Raw genomic sequence first — 25,747 nt, 5'->3', positions numbered from 1 at the left:
GTTATGGTATATGGTATATTACTTTAAGTTTATTTTTTAAATAGGTAACATAGCCTGTATTTGGTTGTTGGCCCCTTTTCTTACTGATTTCTAAAAGTTCTTTATCATTTAGGAAGATTAGTTGCAAATAATTTTTTTTCATTTCTTTTTTGTCTTTGCTTATTCTCCCCACTTAAAGGTTTTTTTCATGCCAATGCCACACATAAATTTTCTAGAGTTTCTTGAAGAACTTTTATATTTTTATTATAAACTTTAAAATCTCTGACCCATTTAGAATTTATGCTGATATATATTTGAATCTAGCTTGTTTCCCTTAATTCCCTAATTATTCCTAAGTCATTTATTAGATAGTCCACATGACTTGAGATTATTCTTATAATAAATTTTCTTTTGTATTTGAATTTATACTTGAATTTTCTATTCTGTCCCATTAGATTATCTTTTTATGACCATGCTATTTTAACTGATATGACTTTATTGTTTTTTTTTTTAATTTATTTATTCATGAGAGACACACAGAGAGAGAGAGGCCGAGACACAGGCAGAGGGAGAAGCAGGCTCCATGCAGGGAGCCTGACGTAGGACTCGATCCCAGGTCTTCAGGCTCACGCCCTGGGCTGAAGGCAGTGCTAAACCGCTAAGCCACCCGGGCTGCCCTGATATGACTTTATAACTTAACACCTAGTAGTATTCTCAATATTCTCAATATTAGTATTCTAATATTCTTTTTCAGAGTTTTTATGCTTTTCCCACATGTACCATAGGATCAACTTGTCTTTAAAAACCTCAATGAAAATTTTTGGCATTTTTATTGAGATCATATTAAATTTTAAAATTAACTTAAGGAAAACTGACATTTTGCTTTAGATCCTTCTTATCCAAAACATGGTAAGGTTTTTCCATTTGTATAAATCTTTGTTGTGCTTCATTAATGTTTTAAATTCTTCACAGAAATCATGCATATTTATTAGTTAATTACTAGATATTTTAGCTTTTTGTGTTGCTGCTGTCATCTGGGTCTTTTCTTCCTAGTTGTTATTTACTTACATCGAAGCTGTTGATTTCTCTTCATTAGTGAATTTTCTTACAGCTTTTTATAGTTTCTCAACTATCTTGGGATTTCCAGAGATTCAATACTATTGTATGCAAATAGTAAGTTCACTTCCTTTCTTTCAAGTTACCACTAATTTCTTTCTCTTGCCTCTTCGCATGGTCTGTATCGATGAATAATATGGCGAGATGGGACATCCTTGTCTTGAAGCTGACTTCAGTGATGCATTAGGGTTCTACTGTCGTGCAGCACATTACCTCAAACTCAGTGGCTTAAAACAACAGCTATCTGTCATCTCACAGTTTCCATGCATCAGAAATCCAGGCACAGCCGAGCCCGGTGCTCTGCTCAGGACAGTCACAAAGCTGTAGTCTAGATGTTAGTCAGACTGTGTTCCTTTCTAAAGCTTGGGTCATCTTACAAACCCAGGTGCTATTGGTTGGCAGGACTCAGTTCCTTACAGTTGTAGAACTGAAGCCCCATTTTTCTTGCTGCTATCAGCTCCTAGGAGCTTCTTGCAGTTCTTGGCTATGTGACCCTCTCGCATGGTGGCCAGCAGTAGCTGGAATCCTCTTTTAAAGGACCTGCCTGATTAGGTCAAGCTTACGCAGGATAATCTCCCTTTCCATTAATTCAAAGTCAACTGATCAGAGACCTTAATTATATCAGCAAAATCCCTTTACCCTTGCCATATTCCATTGGTGAAAAGCAAGTCACACCTTTTACCTGCATTTACGAGGGGGATGATACAAGAGTGTGGATACCAGGGTGTGGGAATCATGGAGAGTATCTTACTCAAAATTCTACCTACCATTAATTAATGCTAATGTTTCTGGAGTTTCCTCATGAAGCATGATCCAATTTCTATTTATCCTATTTGCTGATTTAAAAAAATTTAGGATGGATGTTGAATTGTGTGAAATGGCTTTTCAATGTCTACAGAAATAACCACAGCTTCTCACCTTAGATCAATCTACTGATAGGAATCTTCCTTGTATTCCTAGAAGAAACTACACTTGGCTGTAATGTTTTTTTATTCATTTAATGTTCTGCTATAGTTTTGATACTTCCCCTCTTTTTTAAAAGGATTTTTGCATCACCAATATTGTTAGGTTTTGGGTCTGGCTTTTCTTTTTCTGTGCCAATCCTCGCAGGTTTTAGATTCAATGTTATACTGTCTGCCTTAAAAGAAAAACAGAGAAGTTTTCCTTCTTTTTCAATACTCTTGAACAATTTAAAAATCACTAGAATTGTCTGTCTTTAAAGAGTTGGTTGATTTCTCTATGAAATTGTTCTTGTCTTGCATGCAGTTCTTTGATATTTTTCTAAATGTCATTTATTGAAATTAGTATTAATTTTTGGCTCACGGAACCGAGTGCCTTCTAGAAGACAAGGACTTGTAATCTTGTCAGTTTGGCTTTCATTTTCCTGTTTTGACCACATCAGGAAGCTCCCACGGGCCAAAGATTATATTCAATTCTCTCACATAGCCATCTTACTATCCTTCTAGTCTCTTATCATACACTATCTCAATCTCTGTGCTTCTGAAGACTGAACTGCTCAAACTTCCTGGTTCTGTGATTGTCTATTTTATGCTTCTATGCCTTTTATTCATACTTTGCTATTTCTCAGAATTGTCCTTTTCCCTTTGCATATAGCTACATTTTATCATTTAAGACTGGAATCAGGAAGCTTCTTCTCTAGAAAGCCTCGCTTGATCTAGGTAAGATATCTTTCCTCTACTCTCTTGATATACTGATTTATACCCATCCCTGTATATGTCTATCTCCTCCATTAGGATGTGAAATCTGTGAGGATAAGGACAGTGACTTCTTATAGCTCCAATAGTGTGTGTGAGAGGTGCTTAACCATCATTTTTGAATGAGTGAAAGCATGAATGTGGTGGGCAGGGTGGGATTGGGGACTTCAAGGTATTAACTTTAAGTATTTAAAGAGTTTTCATGAGAAAGGGACTAATTGTCTTTTCTACAAAATATGGTTCTAGGATCATGAATTCAAAGTTATTAGGAGGCAGATTTCAGCCTCACATGGATAAGAATTTCTTCAGCAATGGAGCTGTTCACATAAAAAGCAAAACCTCATGAAGCAGTCATCCTTTTTGGTCTAGAGGAATTTAAAGCAGAATCTGAACACCTTTTAGAATGCTATAAAAATATCAATGGCACTTGAGTTTTCAAGCATTTATTTTTAAGCTGTAATCCTTAGAGCCCTATGGGTTCCGAAGAGATGCTTCAGGATTGAGGGTAAAATGAGGGGAAAGGAAAAGAGTAGATGATCCAATCAAATGAAGCTCTGAAGCCCCCCTTTTCCCTGGACAACAACAGCTGCTCTGCTGTTTTGACACACTGGCTTTTAGTTACAATATGGTTTGAATAAAGAGTCCCATGGCTGTTAAAAAACCATCTGAAAACCACTTGCCTGGCCATTTCTCTGCCATATAAATATGTGTGTGTGTGTGTGTGTGTATATATATATATATATATATGTTATAATTATATATTACATATATAAAAGCTGTGTGAGTTCTATAAATATAACTTATGGTGCCCTGCACATTAAAGATGCTCAATCAGTGCTTCCTGCTCTGTCTTGCTTTTGCCCTCAGTCCCCTCAAAATCTCTTGCAGAAACTTCACATTCTATTGTTACTTTGAGGATTTGTTTCTTCAGCTTTCTTATGAGTTCCAACAAGGCAGGCCCTGCATACTTTTCTTCTTTGTAGCTCCTATGAGGCTTCCTTGCAGCACCCTAACATTATATTCCTCAAACAAACCTCTGAACACAAGTAAGGATTAGTTCCAGCTTTTCTAGTGGAGACAGAAAAGGTTAAAATTATATCCTGCAATTAAGGATGCAGAAGTCAATGGGGTAGGAGAATGAAAAGCAGTGAATGAGAACACCAAGGATGCAACCTGACATGGGCCAGTGAAGTACTCACGGCAAGCCCGTATCTCTTGCCTTAATTCAGACAGATCAGAACCCTTGGTCCACTTTGGTCTAGATTTTTGGTAGAGATTTCTTTGGAATGCTCTTTTTTCCTACTGAAATAAAGATACTGGAACTATGGGCTCTACTTCTTCCTAACACCATTGTGCCTACTGTCTCCAGCTGTACACAATGTAAGGCTGGCTAACTTTCCAGGACACAGACATGCTATCTCTGCCACTGATTAAAGGGGGGGAAGGTACAGCCGCCAAGACTGTACATTTGGTGGGAGATATCCAGGCACCAGATCCCAAAGACTGATGGTGGTTTTACCTCCAGCCTTTCGTTATAAAAGTCTCTTGTTGTATAATTTAGCGTAGCACGGTTTGTGTTTTCTCCTACAAGTCTTTTGCTGTCGCTGTTTTCTTCATTGACAAGCCCAGGTTTTTTCCCTTTGGTTTCTAGCAGATACCGGAATTGCTTCTTTCTGTAGAAAGACAGGAGATACAGAGAGTTACCAAAGGATTTATTAAAATGTGTCTATTTTTTGTTGACTTTTGAGGGAAGCATATGCTTTTTGGAATGTCTGTTTTATGAGGTTGAGTTATTTATTTGAACTCAGTTCAATATCCCAATCTTTCTACTAATTAAGCTTGTCAACCCAAATTCTTTTGTTTCATAACTACCAATCATCAACATAAACATGTCTCAACCATTTCTAAAGGGAACAAACTCTACCCCAAAGAAATCAATACAAAATTTAAATAATCACAGAACACAAAACAACCCAATTAAAGGTGAAGTAGGCCAAATTTTCTAAGTCATTATCTTTTGTAAAACATATATTACCTCTTATAAATCACACAAATAGTATGTAATTTCATTATGCAGCTCAGTAGTATTACTCATAGCTAGAAAATGGAATGGTATACTGGTTTAACTTTTAGGCAAAACCCAAATAAACAAAACCCCAAACCTCCAAGTGTTAGCATAATGGGGCAAAATCCTACTAGGAGGTAAATAATGAAACTGGAAACTTCATTTGATTATGAAAAACATAAATAGTGCTCAGAGCATCACTGGCACACCCATTAGCCTAGACAGAGAATTGCAACTCATCTCTCATGCAGGTTGATTTCTGTCCACCAGACATAGGGTGTCTCTAAGTGAAGGGGTATTACTACTTTACTGTAAACTGAACTACAGATTGGGAAGAGAAGAGGAATAGATCTTTTAAAACTTTTTTTCCCTTTTCCAATTTAAAAGCGTAAGAGCAATTTTAGAAATTTTAAGGAGCACACATTTTGAAAAGTATAAAGAAACAGATAAAAATCATTCATAAATCTATAGCTCATAAATCTCTATAAATCTATAACACTGTTCACTTTCAATATATTTTTTTGCAGGCTCTTCCTATGAATTTTTGTAAAAAGTTAAGATCATACTAAACATTCAGTGTTGTATACCTGTTTCCATTCAATGCTATAAACATTTTCTATGTCATTAGAATGAAATGAATGAATAAAATTCAATTGTAATATTAATAAATTTACCTAATGAGGCCCTTGTTTTGGATATTTAGGTAGTATAATTTTCTCATTTTTATAAAGAAGAAGGTGAGTAACATATAGATCTTAATCTGCATTTTCTTGACTTTTTAATTACCAAAGCTATGCATTTATAAATTTTATATCACTTACATTAGTCTTTTCAAATAATCAATTTTTCACTAATTTTTTTTTTAAGATTTATTTATTTGAGAGAGACAAAGAGAATGAGCAGGGGGGAGGGGTAGGACGTGGGGGAGGAGAATCTTTCAGCAGACTCCCTGCTGAGTGGAGCCCGATGTGGGGAGACATTTTTAAAAAATCAAATAGTTAAAAATTACACAAGGACATCTTTGAAATGTCTGCCCCATTTCTTATAAACTGCAATACACTATAAAACTGCTCTATAACTTGCATTTTTATTTTCTAAGACATCTTACAGACTGTTTCACATCAGAACCTCTATTTTTTGAGTTGCAAGTCATTGGTACTTTATTAGTGGAAATCTAGTGAGTTTTCATATTTTTGCTATTATAAACACTGGCTGCAGTGAAAATCCTTGTGCTCATGTAAAACACTATCTGAAAAAAATTCCGTTAAGTGAAATTACTCAGCCAAAGGGAACATAAATGTAACATTTGTTAGGTATTGCTAAGAATTGCCTCAACTTACGCCACCAGCTGTAAAAGAATTCTGTTTCAACATGCTGTATACCATCAAACTTGTAGTCTTTCCCCAACAAAGTTGTCTTATTGTTTTAAAATTTTCATGTCTATGACTTTGAGGTTAAACATCTTTTTTAAGTTTAAAGGCATTGTATTTTGTTTTCTGGGAAACCAAGCTGCTTCTCCTGTTTCTTTGTTGTTTCCATGAACTGGGTAAATTTTTGGCTCATTATTTTCTAATTTTATGATATGATTAGAAAAAAGTGATCTGTTTGTTTTTTGGAAAACATGGAGACTTTCTTTGAATTTAATATATGTCCAATTTTCGCAAATATTTCACAGGTATTTGAACAGAATTTGTTTCTGAATTGGGAATAAGAGTCTGGAAATAAAATCATAAATACAATTATTTGATAAAGTGCATTAACTGTGTTATTCATATGCTTCATATTCTTTTTTATTTTGGTTTATTTGATCTACTGATCCATTAGATAAGTATCTATCATAACATGAATTTGTTAATGTATACTTGTACTTGTTGATAACTTTAGGAGCTTAGTTACATTAAGTTTCATGATTATCATCTTTTTTTGTAGATTATAGCTTTTGGTGTCATCAATTCTAGTATCACTAATATTAATAGTCATAGATTTATTTGTTGCTGTTGTTGGCATTTCCCTGTTACATATTTTCATTCTATTATTTTCAAACTTTATATATTGTTTTCTTCAGGGTTATTTCTCAAATATAACATGTAACTCAATTTTTAATGCTATTGATGACTACTATCTATTAATAGGGGAATTTTATTCATTAATATTATTATAACTAGTGTTTATTTTTTTCTTCCCTTCTAGCTTTTTGTTGATCTTTTTTCCTTTTAGTGGTTTGGAATCTATACATCTAGTCTTTCTTCCTAATGGCAGCCCTTAAAATTTTAATATACATAGTTAAACATGTATTTTTCCACCAACTTCTGGTGCTAATTAGTACCTATTATTACTCCTAAGGGGAAAAAAAACTTAGCAAATTTAACTTTCTTATCCTTAGGACTTTCTGGGATTTTTATTTTCAGGTGACTAAATTATTTTTCCTAATACGTTAATTTTTTGATAACTATAATTTTTTTGATAACTATAATTTTTATTTATTTATTTCCACACCACTAGTTTTTTTTTTAATTCAAGCTTCCTATTTCTTGCATTCACTGTGCATTTTGTAGCATTCTCTCCTTTGGAACTTTTTTTCAAGTAATTCTACAGGTTTTTTCAATGGGATTAGGATTTTCCCAATCAGATACACTTGGGTAAGACCTGAAACCAGAACTGAGCTCAGTGGAGAGTAGAGGTAGCACACAGTTACCCATTTTCTGGGTACAAATTCCATTAGGGAAACATGGTTCTGCAACCAAGTTCTGGGCACAGGAGTGGGGAAATTCCTGATCCTCAATGTAGTTAAAGTGCGGTTCCAAGTGGATCCTGAAGGTTGCAACTGAGACGATAGTCTCCTTATCAGCTAGCGCCCTGAGCAATAGTGGCAGTTTGCTTGGTGGGCTGGCTCTGTTTTACTAGTCTGGGAGTCCTCAGACTGCTTCCCCGCCCCTTCCAATGATTGTATAGACAACTTATTCTTTGTCTATCAGTCATTTTCTGCTAATTCTAGCCAGAATGAATTCTCTTATCTATAGCTGAATCATGACTGACATACCATCCTTGACCTTTCTCCTTCCATCCATGCACAATTTCTCAGTGTGTGTCAGGTATACGTCTTCTCGCTGTCTTAGTTCATGCCTTCAGAATCTCCCTCTTGGACTATCATGATGAGCCTCTTGGTTAGTCACCAGTTCTTCCATCTCTGTCTGCTTAAATAGCAGCCTTTCCAGAATATACATCTAATTGCATGATCATTGTACTTAATTACAAAGCACAAGTATTTATTTTTGCTTTGAATGGACTACAAAACTCTTTAAAAAAAATCAGATCAAAATCTATCTTCATTTCCTGTCACTATTTACAATTATCCCATGCTCCAATTATCCTAAACTTTTTACAATTCCTTGCACCTTTGCAGAACTCTTTCCCCTATACCCTGTACCTGAAAAACTCCTACTCATTCCTAAAGAGCTTGATAAAACGTTACCTCCTCTGTGAAGCTTTCCCTTATGTTCTTCCAAACAGCACTTGGTTTCTCTTATACTCCTATGGCCCTCTCTGAAATCTGAAACATTTACATTCTAACTGCTTACATATATCTTTAAATTATTACCTTATAAGCCACACAAGAGCAAGAATTTTGTCTTATTCATCTTTATACCCCAACACTTTGAAGAGGGCCAATCACAGACAAACAGGATTAATGTTTGTGGGATGCATAAATGGTAATTAAGAGATGTGTGAAATTGATTCCTTTTTCCTAGTACAACATTAATTTTTTTTTTTTAAAGATTTTATTTATTTATTCATGAGAGACACAGAGAGAGAGGCAGAGACACAGGGAGAGGAAGAAGCAGGCTCCATGCAGGGAGCCTGATGTGGGAGTTGATCCCGGGTCTCCAGGATCATGCCCTGGGCTGAAGGAGGCGCTAAACCGCTGAGCCACCAGAGCTGCCCTACAACATTAATTCTATAAAAATGATAAAAATTAAAGATTACCTAGCATCACCCAGAATTGAAATCAGACGGTACTGGGGTAGCTCGGAAGATGCGACGTGTGCTAGGATTCCAAAGAGCCTTTCAGCCATTATCATATCATTCTGCGTCACCTGAAGAGATACAACGGAGAGGGGACAAAATGACACTGTCTCTAGCTTGGCACAATTAGCGCAATTGCAAAGAAATTTGTAGCATGAATATTTTCTTTTAGTTCAGGAAAGTACCTCCTCCTGGGCTGTGAGAGGAGAGTTCTCACTGACATCACTTTCTTCCCTAACTTAATTGGAATGAAGATGTATAAATGTGGCTCATGGTGATAGAGGACAATAGAGTTGATAAATTAGCTCTGTCTGAAAGCAGTGTTCCTTGAGAATTATACTTGAGGCAACTTAAATTCTGAATGAATTTTTTTTCAGAAATCCTATAGTTCTTGGAGTAAAATGATTTAGGGTGAAAATTCTCAAGTATCAATGGAATAGACTCATTTTAATAATATGTCAAAGGTAAAGCAAGGTATTGCTCATACTTTGCTTCTGTAAGAATAATTTTGTCCCTTTCTTAGAGATGGAACATTAGATAAACAAGGATACTCTTGTTCAGTCTAATATTATGTCCACCTTTCTCTCCACAAGGATTAACTTGCCAGGTGTAAGGATTAACTTAACAGGTATTCTCTGTGAGGGCTTATTCTTGTGTTAACCAAGAAAGTACTAAAAACTAAAAGTGGGGGGTGCCTGGGTGGCTCAGTCAGTTACGAGTCTGCCTTCAGCTCAGGTCAAGATCTCAGGGTTCTGGGAGATTAAGAGTGTGCCTTTGGCTCAGGTTAACATCCTGGGGTCCTGGGATTGAGCCCCCTGTCAGGATCCCTGCTCAGTGAGGAGTCTGCTTCTGCCTCTCTCACTGCCCCTCCCCCTTCCCACCCACACTTGTGTGCTCTCTCTCAAATTAAAAAAAATCTCTTAAAAAATTTTAAAAATAAAAGCTGAAAGTGGGACTTGGATTAATATCTGGGCACATTTTCTTTAATATAAAGTAAGGTTGCTTGTATTTTTTTTTAAAGATTTTATTTATTTATCCATGAGAGACACAGAGACAGAGAGAGAGGCAGAGACACAAGCAGAGGGAGAAGCAGGCTCCATGCAGGGAGCCCGACGCGGGACTCAATCCCGGGTCTCCAGGATCATACCCTGGGCCGAAGGCGGTGCTAAACCACTGAGCCACCCAGGCTGCTCCAGTTGCTTGTATTTTAAATACTATCTGTTTGTCTAAATAATTCAATGATTCCCAACCAACGGCCATTTTGGCCCCTAGGGAACATTTGACGTCTGGAGACATTTTTGGTTATCACAACTAGCAGAGAGCTGCCACTAGAATCTAGTGGGTTGAAGCCAGGGATGCTGCCAAACATTCTATATTGCACAGGGCAGCTCCCACAACAAAGGATTACCTGGCCAAAATGTCACAGAGAACTATACCCAGGCTGAGAAACCTGGATATAGTTAAATTTTGGAACTTACCAAAATTCATTAATACTAGCTGTAAGATACTCCACAGTCATTTTTCAAAAAATAAACCCATAATTCACAAGCATCTTATATACATGACTCACTGAAGACTCACACTTTCCCTAAGACCTTCAGAGTTCACAGTTCTCAAATCTTTACTTTAGCTGACAACTAAGATTGTTTGGTCTAACATAGTCACCTAGTGGCCAGTGCAAGCCACTACTCCATCTTTTCTTGATCTCACAATTCAAATTTAATTCTACCTCAAGCAATATTACTCTCTCTCACATACAAAGAAAAGTAGGTACATAGGATAATATTACTATGCATTGCCAAGGTTGAGATAAGCAGCTTTATTTTGGCTGTTAATAAAGAGTCAAATATCCCTGGCACTGACATTTTAGAAACTTTAAATCAGAGTAAGTTATATTGGTTCTTTATAATTCTCTATTTTATGTAATTATATTGTACCATTCCTTCCTATTTCAAGGTTTTACAAAGATTGGTACACCTCTATTAGTGATCCATGTCTGGGTAAATATACTACTTACTACAGAGAGAGAGGCAGAGACACAAGCAGAGGAAGAAGCAGGCTTCAGCTGCTTCAGCCCGACACGGGACTCCTAACCTAACATACTACTTAGGTTAATGGAGTCAACAGTTTGGCCATTAATGAAGGAGACTACTCATCGAGAGCCAAAACAACTATTCTACTTCCAGTCCAGGGTAGCTTTGGAAAACTTTGGGAGTAATTATTAGGTCTGACCAATGACTCACAACCTCTCTGGGAAAGTATTAAGGGAGTATACAAGAGTACACAAGACTGAATCTAATCTCTAATCTCTAGGGAACTAGCTGGAGAAATCAGTAGTCTAAAGGTTCCAGATTTATCCTACATCTTCGACAGACGGCTGATACTGTGGTTATGAGCCTACCATGGTTGATGCAAATTTCACTTCGCTGTTGTACACTGACCCAAAGCTCTCCAGTCTCTTAACGCTCTAAGATTTTTGGAGTGCTAGGCCAGAGGTACTTGTAGTGCATCAGCTGCAGAGAAATACAGTTGCTATTACCACTATACTGGCAAATTTCATTACAGCTCATTTTACAATAAGGAGGTCTTCTGAATTTTAAGAGATAATTGTAATAATACTGGCAGCATATTAGAGATTTTCTTTCTTTGGAGGATGATTCAAATTCAGTGCAGGAATTCCACAGGAGTGGAAGAAGCATAGTTTCTCTTTTCTTCCAAAACAGTATTTAGAGAACATGGTCTTTGGATAGCAAGAAGATTACCCTTGTGACAAACTTAGCAGAATCAATCTGAAAAATAACCCTTCACTAATAATATTCGGGGCCTGAGTTATACAGTGCAGGTAATCCACAGGCAGCTGTTACATATTATTAAAGCAGTCCAGACATTTACATATGCTTGTTTTATTTCCTTTTTTCCTCATTTTTACTTTCTCTTCTTTTACCTTTCTTCCTTATTTCTTATCTTTTTTTTTAAATCATTCTTCTTTCCCTGTGTACATTCTCCTTTTTTCTCACTTTATTCCTCCTTTCCTCTACCATGACCCTTGTCAGCTGACCTTTGGGTATTACTTCCCCATCCTTCTCATGTGCCCGGCAGTCTGCAAAACACTTTGAAACATACAAAGATCACAGTACCTACCTAAGTGGGTTTTTTTAAAAAACTGTCACCCTACCAACATTTTACTTTTCTGAACATTTACAAACAACAGTAAAAGTATCTGCTATTCACCATGATTTGGCTGCTATTTTTAAAGGCTGCCTAGTGCTTTAGAAGTTTTTTTTTTTTTTATAGATTTTTAGCTTTTTAATGTTGTAAATGTCAAGATTTGGGAAAGGCCCACAATATTTCTCAAAATTTCTATCATGGTTCCTGAAATTCCTGGCCATTTTTTTACTATTTCCCCTAAAATGGAATATTTTCATTCTACAGTTGACTTGGTGTTTAGCTTACCTCGGTCCCATTTATTTTCTGCATGCTAAAATGGCTCAGCCTAAACAGTACATAGTATTTCCAGAGTGTAAAATTGACAACTGGATTTCCTTGAGGATCAATTGTCAACTGGTCGACACGACGGAGTTGAGCAAGTGCATTAAATTGTTGCAGCATTACAAGATTTGTTTCCTTGAATTTAAGGTGCTGCAATGATAAAACACAAAAAAGAGTTAAACACTGAATTACCATCTTAAAAATTAAAGTTTCACTGATCACTGCCCAAGAAATCTGTAATTTAGGCTTGACTAATACATTTTCAATTACATTAAATCAACTGAATCTACTAAATTTATGTAATTGTAATCCATCTGATGCATCATTGATGGAATCCATTAATCTACCCAGTATTGAATTCAAAGTGATTTACCATCTGCAAAGGATGCACTCCATTTACTAGCAAACTAGGATCCTTAAAATTAAATAAATGTTCAATAATTCAGATTTTTAGGCATTACAGTGATTTTTTTTTCATTACAGTGATTTTATATGCTTTACAGTGAAATTAAATCTACAAAGGAAAGATTAGAAATAAAATATCCAGAACTTTATAAATACAGGACTCACAATGCTTCTGAGAAGCATTAGTCATTATTACCTGTATCTTGCCAATTACTACACAGGCTAGTTAAACTGGCCATGGGAAAGGAAAATCATTAAAACTGAAATGCTAATGTAAGTGTTCTTTCTGTGAAATTGGATGCTCTTTTCTGAACATATTGTCTCCACTTCTATCTATCTTCTTTACGAAGGATGGTGTGGCAAAAGAAAAAGAACTATGAGAGGGCAGGTGAAGAAAATTATATGGCTAACAGAGAAAAACACAATAATAACTCAAGGGAGAACTCACAGTTTCTATAAATACAAATACATACTAATAAGTAATATAAGAGTACCACAAAAAGCTAATTGGAAAAACTGGAAAAAGCTAATTTCTCAACCTTATTTTTAAAATAATTTTAATTCCAGTACAGTTAACACACAGTGTTCTATTAGTTTCGGGTGTACATTATAGTGATTCAACAATTCTACACATTACTCAGTGCTCATCACAATGGTGTACTCTTAATTCTCTTCACCTATTTCGCCCATCCTCCCACCCACCTCCCCTCTGGTGACCATCAGTTTGATCTCTGTAGTTGAGTCTGTTTTTTGATCTTTCTCTTTTTTCATATATATACATATATATATAAAATATATGTTTATTGCATATATCCTTATATACATATACATTCATACTACATACAATGGAATATTATTCAGCCATTAAAAAAGAATAAAATCTTGCCAAATATCACCCAAGTGTCCATCCATTCATCATAGTTCCATAGTTTGGCTATAAGGGTGCACATAACTCTTCAAATTTGTGTTTTCATACTCTTTGGGTAAATACCTAGTAGTGCAATTACTGAATGGTAGAGTAGTTCTATTTTTAATTTTTGGAGGAACCTCCATACTTCATCCGCAGTGGCTGCACCAGTTTGCATTCCCACCAACAGTACATAAAAGTTCCTTTTTCTCCACATCCTAGCCAACACCTGTTGTTTCTTGTCTTTTGGGTTTTAGCCATTCTGACAGGTGTGAAGTGATATTTCATTGTTTTTTATTGCATTTCCCTGATGATGAGTGATGCTGAACATCTTTTCGTGTGTCTGTTGGTTATCTGTTTGTCTTCTTTGGAGAAATGTCTGTTCATGTCTTCTGCCCATTTTTAAATTAGATTATTTGTGTATGGGCTGCCCGGGTGGCTCAGTGGTTTAGCGATGCCTTCGGCTCAGGGTGTGATCCTGGACACCTGGGATGGAGTCCCACGTTGGGCTCCCTGCATGGAGCCTGCTTCTCCCTCTGCCTGTATTTCTGCCTCTCTCTCTCTCTTTCATAAATAAATAAATAAAATCTTAAAAAAAAAGATTATTTGTGTATTTGTGGTTGAGTTGTATAAGTTCTTTATACATTTTAGATACTGATCCTTTATTGGATATGTCATTTGCAAATATCTTCTCCCATTTAATAGGCTGCCTTTTAGTTTTATGGACTGTTTCCTTTGTTGTGCAGAAATTTTTTATGTATTCCCAATAGGTTATTTCTATTTTTGTTTGCCTGGTCTCAGGAGACCTATCTAGAAAGAAGCTGCTTTGGCCCATGTGAATTAAGTTCCTTTGTTCTTTTCTATGATTTTTATGGTTTCAGGTCTCACATTCAGATCCTTAATCCATTTTGAGTTTATTTTTGTTTATGGTGTAAGAAAGTGGTCCAGTTTCATTCCTTTGCATGTAGCTGCCCAACAATATTGTTGAAAAGACAGGTTTTTTTTTTTTCCCGTTGCATATTCTTGCCTCCTTTGTCAAAGATTAATTAACTATATAATCATGGGTTTATTTCTATGCTCTCTATTCTGTTGCATTGATCTATGTGTCTATTTTTCTGCCAGTACAATACTGTTTGGATTACTACTAGTACACTACTAGTATACTACTAGCTTTGTAGTATACTTTGAAATCTGGGATTATGATACCTTCACTTTTGTTCTTCTTTTTCAAGATTGCTTTAGCTATTTGGTATTTTTGTGGTTCATACAAATTTTAGGATTGTTTGTTCTAGCTCTGAAAAATGCTGGTGGTATTTTGATAGGGATTGCATTAAATCCGTAGATTGCCTTTGGTAGTATGGACATTTTAACAATATTTTTTCTTTCATTCCATGAGCATAGAATACCTTTGCATTTCTTTGTGTCACCTTAAATTTCTTTCATGAATGTTTTATAGTTTTCAGAGTATGGGTCTTTCACCTCCTTGGTTAAATTTATTCCTAGATATTATTTTTGGTGCCATTGTAAATAGTACTGTTTAATTTCTCTTTCTGTGACTTTATTATTAGTGTATAGAAATGCAGTGAACTTCTGTATATTGATTTTGTATCCTGTGAACCTACTAAATTATCAGTTCTAGTAGTTTTTGGTGGAGTCTGTTAGTTTTCTATGTATAGTATCATGTTGTCTGCAAACAGTTTTACTTCTTCCTTACCAATTTGGATGGCTTTTTTATCTTTTCTTGTCTGATTGCCATGGCTAGGACTTTCAGTACTATTCTGAATAAAAATGGTGAGTAGATATCGTGGTCTTGTTTCTGATCCCAGGACAAATCTCTCAGTCTTCCACCATTGAGTAGGATGTTAGCTATGAGTTTTTGTATATGGCCTTTATTATGTTGAGGTGTGTTCCCTCTAAAACTACTTTGTTGAGGGTTTTTATCATGAATGGATGTTGTGCTTTGTCAAATGCTTTACTGTATCTGTTGAAATGATTGTATGATTTTTTATTCTCTTATTGATGTGATGTATCACGTTGATTGATTTGTGAATACTGAACTACCCTTGCAATACAGGGATTAAATCCCACTTGATCATGGTGAATTTTTAAAAAATGTATTGTTGGATTTGGTTTGCTAGCATTCTGTTGATAACTTTTCCATCTATGTTCATCAAAGTTATTGGTCTGTAGCTCTCTTTTATTGTACGTCTTTCTCTGGTTTTGGTATCAGGGTAATGGTGGCCTCATAGAATGAATTTGGAAGCTTTTCCTCCTCTTCTATTTTTTGAAATAGTTTGAGAATAGGTATTAACTTGTCTTTAAATGTTTGGTAGAATTCACCTGTGAAACTGTCTGATCCTGACTTGTTTGTTGGAAGGTTTTGATTCCGATTCAGTTTCATTGCTGGTAATCAATCTATTCAAATTTTCTTTTCCTGATTCATTTTTGGTAGTTTATATGTTTCTAGGAATTATAAATTACTCCTAGGTTATCCAGTTTGTTGGCTTATATTTTTCATAATATTTTCTTGTATCCTTTATATTTCTGTGGTTTTGGTTGTTATTTCTTTTACTTTTTATTTGAGCCCTCTTTCTCTCTCTCTCTCACATGAATCTGGCTTAAAGGTTTATTAATTTTGTTGCTCTCTTCAAAGAACCAGCTCCTGGTTTCATTGATCTATTATTTTTAGATTCTATTTCACTTATTTCTGCTCTTTTTTTTATTTCCTTCCTTCTACTCATTTTGGGTTTTGTTTGTTCTTCTTTTTCTAGCTTCTTTAGGTGTAAGATTAGGTTGCTTTGAGATTTTTTTCACTTCCTAGGGTAGGCCTGTACTGCTCTAAACTTCCCTCCTAGAACACTTTTTACTGCATCCTAATGATTTTGGATCATTGTGTTTTCATTTTCATGTCTCTATGTATTTTTTATTTCCTCTTTGATTTCTTGGTTGACCCATTCATTGTTGAGTAGCATGTTATTTAACCTCCATGTATTCATCCATTGTGTTCTTTCCTGATTTTTTTTTTTTTTTTTTTGTAGTTGATTTCTAGTTTCACAGTGTTGTGGTCAGAAAAGATGCGTGATATGACTTCAGTCTTTTAATTTGCAGAGACTTAGTTTGTGGCCTAATATGTGATGTATTCCAGAAAATGTTTCATGTGCACTTGAAAAGAACATGTATTCTGCTGTTTAGGATGGAATGTTCTGAATATATGTTAGATCAACCTGGTCCAATGCATCCTTCAAAGCCTCTTTCTCCTTGCTGATTATCAATTTGGAAGATGTATCCATTGATATAAATGGGGTGTTATGTTTTTAGCTGCCTAATGTATTTGGGTGCTTCCATGTTGGGTGCATAAGTATTTGCAACTATTACAACTTCTTATTGGATTGTTTCCTTTATTATATAGTGTCTTTGTCTTTTGTTACAGTCTTTGTTTTAACATCTATTTTGTCTGGTATAAGTATGGCTACCACAGCTTTCTTTTCACTTTCATTCATATGATAAATACTTTTCCATTCCTTCACTTTCAATCTGCAGGTGTCTTTAGGTCTGAAAAGAGTCTCTTGTAGGCAGCATATAGATGGGCCTTGCTTTTTTATTCATTCCATCATTCTATGTCTTTTGATTGGAGCATAGTCCATTTCCATTCAAAGTAATTATTGATGGGTATGTACTTATTGCTATTTTGTTGTATATTTTATATTTGTTTTAGTAGTTCTTCCCTGTTTCTTTCTTCTCTTGCTCTCTCTCATGGTTTGCTGACTTCTTTCTCTTTATTTTTTGCCAATTACTGGTTTTTGATTTGTGGTTACCATTAGGTTTATATATAACATCTTATGCATATAGCAGTCTGTATTAAGTTGATAGTTGCTAAAGTTTGAACCCATTCTAAAAGCACTAAGTTTTTATCCCTCTCTCCTCCACATTTTAGATATATTGTGTCATTCTTTACATCTTTTTCTGGAGACTTTGAGTGATTTTTATGGATATACTTAATTTTACTGCTTTTGTGCTTCCTACTTTTCTTACTCCTTAGAGTCTTTCCTTTCCACTCAGAGTCCCTTTTAACATTTCTTGTAGGGCTGGTTTAGTGCTGATGAATACTTTTAATTTTTGTTTGTCTGGGAATTTCTTTTTTTTTAAATTTAATTAATTTATTTGTGAGACACACATACAGAGAGGCAGAGACATAGGCAGAGGGAGAAGACATAGGCAGAGGCTCCATGGGGAGCCTGATGTGGGACTCTATCCCAGGACCCCAGGATGATGACCTGAGCCAAAGGCAGATACTCAACCACTGAGCCCCAGATGACCCTTGTGTGGGTATTTCTTTATCTCTTCTCCTATTCTGAATGATAGCCTTGTTGAATAGATTATTCTCAGTTGCAGATTTCTTTCTTTCAGCAGTTCAAATATATCATGCCATTCCTTTCTGCCCTGTGAAGTTTCTGCTGAAAAAAATCAGCTGTTATCCCTGTATGTAACTATTTTCTCTTCCTTTGCTGCTTTCAAAATTCTTTTATCACTACTTTTTGCCATTTTAATTACTATGTGTCTTGGTGTGGACCCCCTTGGGTTCATTTTGTTGTGGGCTCTCTATGCCTCCTGAATCTGGATTTCTGTTTCCCCAGCTTTGGGAAGTTTCAGCTACTATTTCCTCAAATAAATTTGCTGCCCCCTTTTCTCTGTCCTCCTCTTCTGAGGTCCTGATTCTGTGAAGGTTATTACACGTATGGTGTTGCTGAGTTCCATAAGTCTATTTTCATTTTTTATTGTTACTTTTCTCTCCCCTGTTCAGCTTGATTGCTCTCCATTACTCTGTCCTCCAGATTGCTGATCTGTTCTTCTGCTTCTTCTAGTCTACTATTTATTCCATTTAGTGTATTTTTAATTTCAACTACTGAGTTCTTCATCTCTGATTGGTTCTTTTTTATGTTTTTTTAAATCTCTTCAGAGGGTCTCACTGAAGTCCTCCACTCTTTTTTCAAGTGAGTATCTTTATAATCATTACTTTAAATCCTCTATCAGGTACATTACTTATCTCCATTCCATTTAGCTCTCTTGTGATTTTTGTCCTGTTCTTTCATTTGGGAATATTTCTGTTTCCTATTTTGTCTAACTCTCTTTGTCTGTTTCTCTGTGTTGAAAATGTCAGCTCATCTCCTGCTTTTGAAAGTAGCAGCCTTATAATAAAGAGTCCTGTAGTGCCCTTGCAGAGCAATATCCCCTATTCACCAGAACCTGGTACACTTCAGTAGTATCTCCTGTGTGTGTTGCATGTGCCCTGTTGTGGCTGAGCTGTGTTTCCCTTAAGTCCAGTCACTTGCAATGGCTCTTGGCCTGTTGTGGGAGAGGGAAATGGTCCCTATGTTGTTAGTGGACCAGTTAGGGGGGCTGTCTTGGCTTGAGTTGAGTCAGGCCAGGTGTTTGTCAGAGCAGGGCTCTTTCTCATTGTTGTCCCCTGAGAAGCATTCACTGGTGGGCAAGGCCTGCACTCAGACCCAATATCTGCCCCCAGCCCATTGCTGGTGCCACAGTCAGACTGGTGTGTGTTGTTATCTTCCTCTCTGACCAGGGCAAGAGTCCCTTTGGAGTAGTGTTAGCCCCTTTTGGGGCTGCTTCACAGTGTCAGGTTTGTGGCACCACTTTGGAATGACTCTGGTCAAGAGCATATTAGAGGGGACAGGTCCCATAGGAGGGTACAGCTGCAGGGTACATGGTGCCACCAAGGTCTGCATCCATCCACTGCAGGGAGGGACCTGCAGCCACTCAGGAAACCTCCTGCCCAGGTCAGGATGGAGGGGGCATGTTCACAGAAGCATGTGAGGATGGTGCATGCTGTTCACAAGCTAGGTGGAGAGTGCTGGTGTTGTGCTAGTTCCTACATGTGTCTGTGTATCTAGGCTTGGAGTGGGAGGGAGATGGCACCTGCCAGCATTTCTGTTCTTGGAAAAAGTCTCCACAAGATCCCTGCCCCTCCAGCACATGCTCTGAGGCCAGTAAATAAATCTCCTTCCCATAAATCCCAGGTATTTTTCAAACTGCTGCTTCTATACTATATGTCAGTGGGGCAGTTTGTTGTGTCATATCTTTAAAGATAAAGATTTAGTTTCCTCTTGCCCACTGGCTCTCCTAGAGCCGTGTTTGCTTATTTTTAAATTTCCAGGGGTTAATCCCCACTGATTGTAAGAACTCATGGAGTTAGGCCCCTCTGGTTTTCAAAGCCAAATGTTCGAGGAATTTGTCTTCCCTCCCTCCCTGGACAGTCCCACAAGTCGGTTTACCTTTTGAGCTGTCTCTGCCCTCCCTACCCTCTTCGATGTGGCCCCTTTGTTACATTTAGCTTTGGAGAGTCTGTTCTGCCAGTCTTCAGGTCATTTTCTGGGTTTTTACACAAATGTGGGTGTTATCTACTTGTATCCACAGGATGAGGTGAACTTAGGATCTTCCTACTCCACCATTTTCTCCTTCTCGAACTAATTCTAAATGAGCTACCAAAATTATTTTAAATGTTGTTAGGAGACTACTATAAAAATTATATACAAATGTATATGTCCCATTAATACTGGGTAGAATAAATGGATACATAGTATAAGATTAGGTGAAGTCCTGAAGAGTGCTTTATAAATAGAAATACATAATTTGAATGAAATTATATTAGTCCTTTATATTCCATAAAGAATTATTATATAGAGAGATAATTTCAAGGCCACTTATGAATACTAATTTAAATCCCAGATCCAGAAAATCAATACAAAAGCTTAGTCTCCCTGCCAGATAGAAACTGCATAAATAAAAGTTAAAACAGGTCTTTGGCCTGAACACACAAGTCATGACTGAGAATAATTCAAATATACTACCAAAAGGAAATGTTTACCAGAGAATTAGGAAATTTAATCTTCAATTTGGGAAGCACTTGGACAATTTCATCAAATTCTATGAAAGTGAAGGACACTGTTGTCACCATTCCTGCTGTCTGAACACTCCAATTCCGATCTAGAGATTCCAGTGCTCCTGAGCCATATAGAGAAAGTGTGTCCCCATCCACTTCAACAAGGTGTGTGTCTGTGACAGATAAACCTTGTAAAGCACTGGTGAGTCCTGAGTCCAGAGACCTGGAAAATGCAGCATACAATGAAAGTCTTATCATGAAAAATAAATAATAGACAATAAAAGCTTGTTGGCAAAGGTATTTGAAATTTTAAATTCATTTTTTGGTTTCAATAATTAAACCCAGAGCATCAAAGACTAAATTTCAATAGAATATTGGGAACTTGTGTATTCTTCTAGTTATACATTTTAATTCAAAAAAAGGCACAGTGAACAACAACAACAAAATACCACTTTAAACCCAAATTATTTATATCAATTAAAGGTACTGATATCCTATTTAGTTTTAAAACAATCAACTTAGTATATCATGGATATCTTTTCTCTTTTTCTGATTCTTTTCATGATAGTACAAATATGTTTTCCTAATCTATAAAGTATTCTGCTGTCTAGCAGGAAAAAAACGCACTTTACAGAACACTATTTCTATATTAAGAACCATATAAAAATATATCTATAAAACAGTTGGGAAGACACATAAATACTGTTAACAATAGTTTACCTCTCAGAAGCTAGATTAAGGGGTAACTTTGACTTTCTATTTTTGAATACCTCAATGTGGGTTGACATTTTGCAATTGTATACTACAGTTATAAGTAGTAAAATTAATGAAGATTTCTTCCCCATTTTGAAATTAAAAATGAAAAATAATCCACTATTTAATATCTGTCTCTCTCTCTCTCTATACATATATAAAGACACACACATATATATAATATACACAAAATCACATACTCTACTGAAAATAATTGTTACTATTTCCAAAGTAGAAGCCACATTTTTTTTTTTTGCAAAAGGTACCCAAATGATAGACAAAGAAGAAAAGAAATAGCTCAACCCAACTCAAATTTTCTGATTTGTGAACAGAGACATAACTATTTACTTACCCAGTTTCAAATCTCAAACAACATTTTACTTTTGTTCTATATGCTTTCATTCAGCTATCTTTACTTTCCAAGAGTATTTATTTACCCTTACTAATATTAGTACTTTGCCTTGCTTTGTGCTTCTGTGAATTTTAATATACTTCTCCAATATATCATTTCTCTTAGTGTATCATACGTATATGTTTATAATTTGCCTTCTCTATCAGTTAATTCCTGGAGGCTAAAGACTATATTTCCTCATCTTTGGGGCACTGAAGCCTAGTAATATATTTTCACAATGTATGTTAAATAAATGGATTATTAAGGATCTTCAAATTTTTTATAATGCTGATATTGGAGGAGAAGACTGACAAACCATTACCTTGTTTTTACTATGTTTTACTGGACTTATGTGTATTTATTTTGGAGGCATCAGCCCGTAACACACCCGTGCATACAATAATAAGCTGGGTAATAATATCAGTCAATTTGAAGTGAATATGCAACCAAGAAAATACAAAGAAGCTTGATTTCTGCCAGGCTAGGGCTTAGGACAATGATTATTATATGGCAGTAGTTAGACATTTAACGAGCAGTAGTATTTGAATAACCTATAATCCTATAAAGGTAAAGGCTGATAACAGAATTTAAAAAGATAGAACTAGGAGTTCCTTATATTGTACTTTGTGTGATACCTTTGTGTTGAGCTATGTAAACATATAATTATTTCTGGAATAAGATAAAGGATAGAAGTTATATTTCACTGCTACTAAAATATAGATGTCTTGCTGAAAAGAGTGCATACCCCTGTTACAACACTTAACATACTACATGGCAATTACCTGCTTACTTGTCTGTCTCTCTCACAGTGATCTTTGAGGGCTCCAACTTTGTCACATTTAGTAGATCCACCATCTAGCATTGCTCCTAGCATATTTTATATTCAATAAATATTTCTTGAATGAATTAATCAAGTGAGACAATTATGATGTTTTTAATGATTGTCTACTGAGTCTTAAGAAGGATGTTCTGATTGTAAGCTATGGTTTGAACAAAGGGGCAGAATCAGTGATCCAGATACAAAAGGGTTAGCAAGGTGCTCTCAGGTAAGGCAAAGGCAAATAAGGAAGACATAAGGTCAAGGCAAGAAAAAAAAACCTAGCTAGTTGCCTAATGGCCATGATACCCAGCAAACCAAGTTCATTTTAATGTAAAAATGATGGAGAATCAGAGCTATGTATCAAAAATACGAGTAAATACTTTGAGAAGGGTATTGTACTATATCACATTTTTGGAAGTATGTTACCTTTCTTTTTCTTTTCCATGTGATTAAAAATAAAAGAATATAAACTCCAAGATAAAAGTCTTTCATCAGAAAGGGATTATTTATTTTGTAGAAAGGTTTGTCAAGCAGTCTGTTGGGAAAATAAGTGAAATAATAAGCCTAAACTCAGGAAAATAGTAATATGGTTACAAAAGAAAGCAGAAGTAATCTCTAACTTATATAAATCTCACATGGACATTTTGTAAAAAACAAAGGTGAGTTTTCTGGGCAACAGGAAATGTAGCACCTGTTAAATTAGGTCACACTGTTGCTAACTCATTTTAGTTATTTTCTGAATGAGGCTTGAATTTAGCCTCAAACTCTGGCCAATATAGAGTAGAGGAACCTATTCTTCAGGGAAGCTGTGCTCTAATTTGCATAAAAAATTACTTGGGAAGTTTTCCAAAAATGTTTATATGTTGGGGATTGTCCTTCCAGTTTTCCTTGTGTGCTTGGTAGATATGTCCACATCTTTGCAGTCATACATACTACATATTATTTCATATGTTCATTCATTCATTTATTCAGCAAACATTTGCTGAAAGCCCATTATATACAGGGCACTGCTAAGGATTCTGGCATAGGCAACTAAATCATCTGTATTGATAAGGACAGTCAGTATAGAGATCATGTACAAGTGCTGAGTGTATCAGAACTTTTCTTCACTTTCATAGGGCTATAGTCTAAGAAATATAACAGCTCTAATCATACTCTGCAATCAATTTAATACATGAAATATAATTAAATTGAAATGACCTCAACCTCTCTTAAACAAGTAGGTTTATCTGTAGAGCTTACTATGTATCAGGTATTATGTTTGGCACTGGGAATATAAAGATAAATTAAAATTTACTTGCCCTTAAAGAGCTCCCAATATGGATGAAGGGTAAAGAACAAGACAAATATATATATATATATAATATATAATAAAATACATATATATTTGGGATTATATATAATAAAATATATATATTTGGGATTATATATATAATATATATAGTAATATAATGTGCTCATTTTCATATAATGAATATTTAAATGATATGCTGTGAGAATACAGAGGAAGGAATTCTTCCAGTAGGGATAAGTCAGTTTTCAAAAGGAGGTAGCATTTGAACTGGTCCTTGAAAGATGCACAGTAAAATTTCACCAGAAATAGGAGGAAGCACACTTCAGGTAAGAAAAACTAAATGAAGAAAGGTATAGAATCCTAATTATATATAACATATTCAGGTAAGAACAATTCCCATATGGCTAGAACACTGAAACAACTGGAAGAGTTGTAGGTGAAAATGAAGATGAAAAGTCAGATTTTATCCCGTAAGGTTGAGGAGTAGAAAAAAGTAATAAAAGAGCAAACTAAAAGGTAACAGGACCATATTTGATGCACATTTTTAAGCACCTCCAATGTGCCATGCATGGAGCTCAATATAAAGATGAACACGACATTTCTTGATCCTCAAGGATCTACCTCAGACAGATAAGTTGGTCATCTTTGTGGAAGACGTAGCAGGGAAAGGCTGGATGAAGACAGATTAGTAGGAAAACCAGTGCTATAGCATCAACTGGATCATATAAGGGCATAAGAAAAAGGAAGTCATGGTATAGTGGAAATGGAATTGGCAAGAAAACCAGACAGACCTTAGTTCAAATCCCAGACCTGTCATTGATAAACAGAGGACGTTGGGAGCAAGTTATTTAATTTCTTTATAGTTTCAGTTTCTTGTACATAAATGGTAATTATAATACATATTTTTTCAAAGTTGTCATAGATTAGAAATATTCTAAGCCATATCTCATGCTCAGCTCAATACATTTTAGTGATTATTATCAATAAAAGAAGAGAACATAGATACAACATGTTTAAGAAAAAATAAAAGCAGAACTTAGTGACTGAAATTGGAGAATAAAGGAAAGGAAAGAGTCAAATGTGGCTCAAAATTGTAGAGTAGGTGACTGGGTCAAGTGGTCTAGTTTTCTACCCCTGTCTAGTCTAAATTAACACACTGAGAAATGTGGCATTCCTATGGAGAATCCATGTTTTAAAATTTGTTTTCCCATGAAGCCTAATACGTTTCCATGTATATTTCCTACTTCAAATATTTATAGAACAGTAGGCAGCCTGCCATCAAATAGGAATTCTCTCCAAGATCCTCACAATCAAGTGGCTAATTACAAGTACAAATGTTCATTTAATCAACCTGATCTTAATATAGGAATCAGAAAAATATTCTATGCCTTCTTGATTAGTATAAGACTCCAAGAAAAGACAAAGTAATTAATTTAATGCAATAAAGTAACAAGTTCTTGAAAGCCAGGCTAAATAAAGAATATACTCTTAAATGCCTAACTGGAAAAAAAAGACAATATTTCAGAGGATTATGGGTTTTTTTGGTGTGTTTTTAAAAATCTTTAGGTTTTCTATAACAGGCTAGAACAGAAAGACTTAAAATATTTCGGAAGATTCTTTTCCCAATGAATAAGTGGTGCTGATTCCTATAATAACGTATTTTATGAATTTCTATTACAACATTCGTAGGTGTGGAAATTCATTTTATGCATTATATTTTATTATGGTAGTGTTGGCTAAAGTACCACAGTCTTCATAGACAGGAAATGACCAAAAATAAACCAGCTTCACTGCATGCATCCAATGTAAGCAAAGAAAACATTACACCAAGTACTTTCCCATTTCTGGCAGGGAAAAGAAACCTGCAATATGTCATTTTACTGTAGAGCTGTCCC

At 35.5% G+C, this 25,747-nt stretch overlaps 1 protein-coding gene across 7 annotated transcripts in view; it reads right to left on the bottom strand.

Moving 5' to 3' along the window:
- The window catches only part of LRRC49 (leucine rich repeat containing 49), a 158,834-nt gene that overhangs the window by 8,446 nt on the left and 124,641 nt on the right, over positions 1-25,747 (bottom strand). For all 7 annotated transcript variants that reach the window (XM_049104437.1, XM_025472296.3, XM_049104438.1 and 4 more), the window contains 4 exons: positions 20,580-20,817; positions 12,352-12,537; positions 8,860-8,969; positions 4,330-4,483 (listed from right to left, as the gene is read on the bottom strand). In XM_049104437.1, coding sequence (XP_048960394.1) covers positions 4,330-4,483; positions 8,860-8,969; positions 12,352-12,537; positions 20,580-20,817 — 688 coding nt within the window. The remainder of the gene's footprint in view (positions 1-4,329; positions 4,484-8,859; positions 8,970-12,351; positions 12,538-20,579; positions 20,818-25,747) is intronic.

This window comes from Canis lupus, chromosome 30 (genome assembly GCF_003254725.2).
Source record: "Canis lupus dingo isolate Sandy chromosome 30, ASM325472v2, whole genome shotgun sequence".
In the NCBI taxonomy this organism is placed as follows: domain Eukaryota; kingdom Metazoa; phylum Chordata; class Mammalia; order Carnivora; family Canidae; genus Canis; species Canis lupus.
Note: the sequence above shows the minus strand (reverse complement) of the source record. Positions and strands in the feature narration are given on the sequence as shown.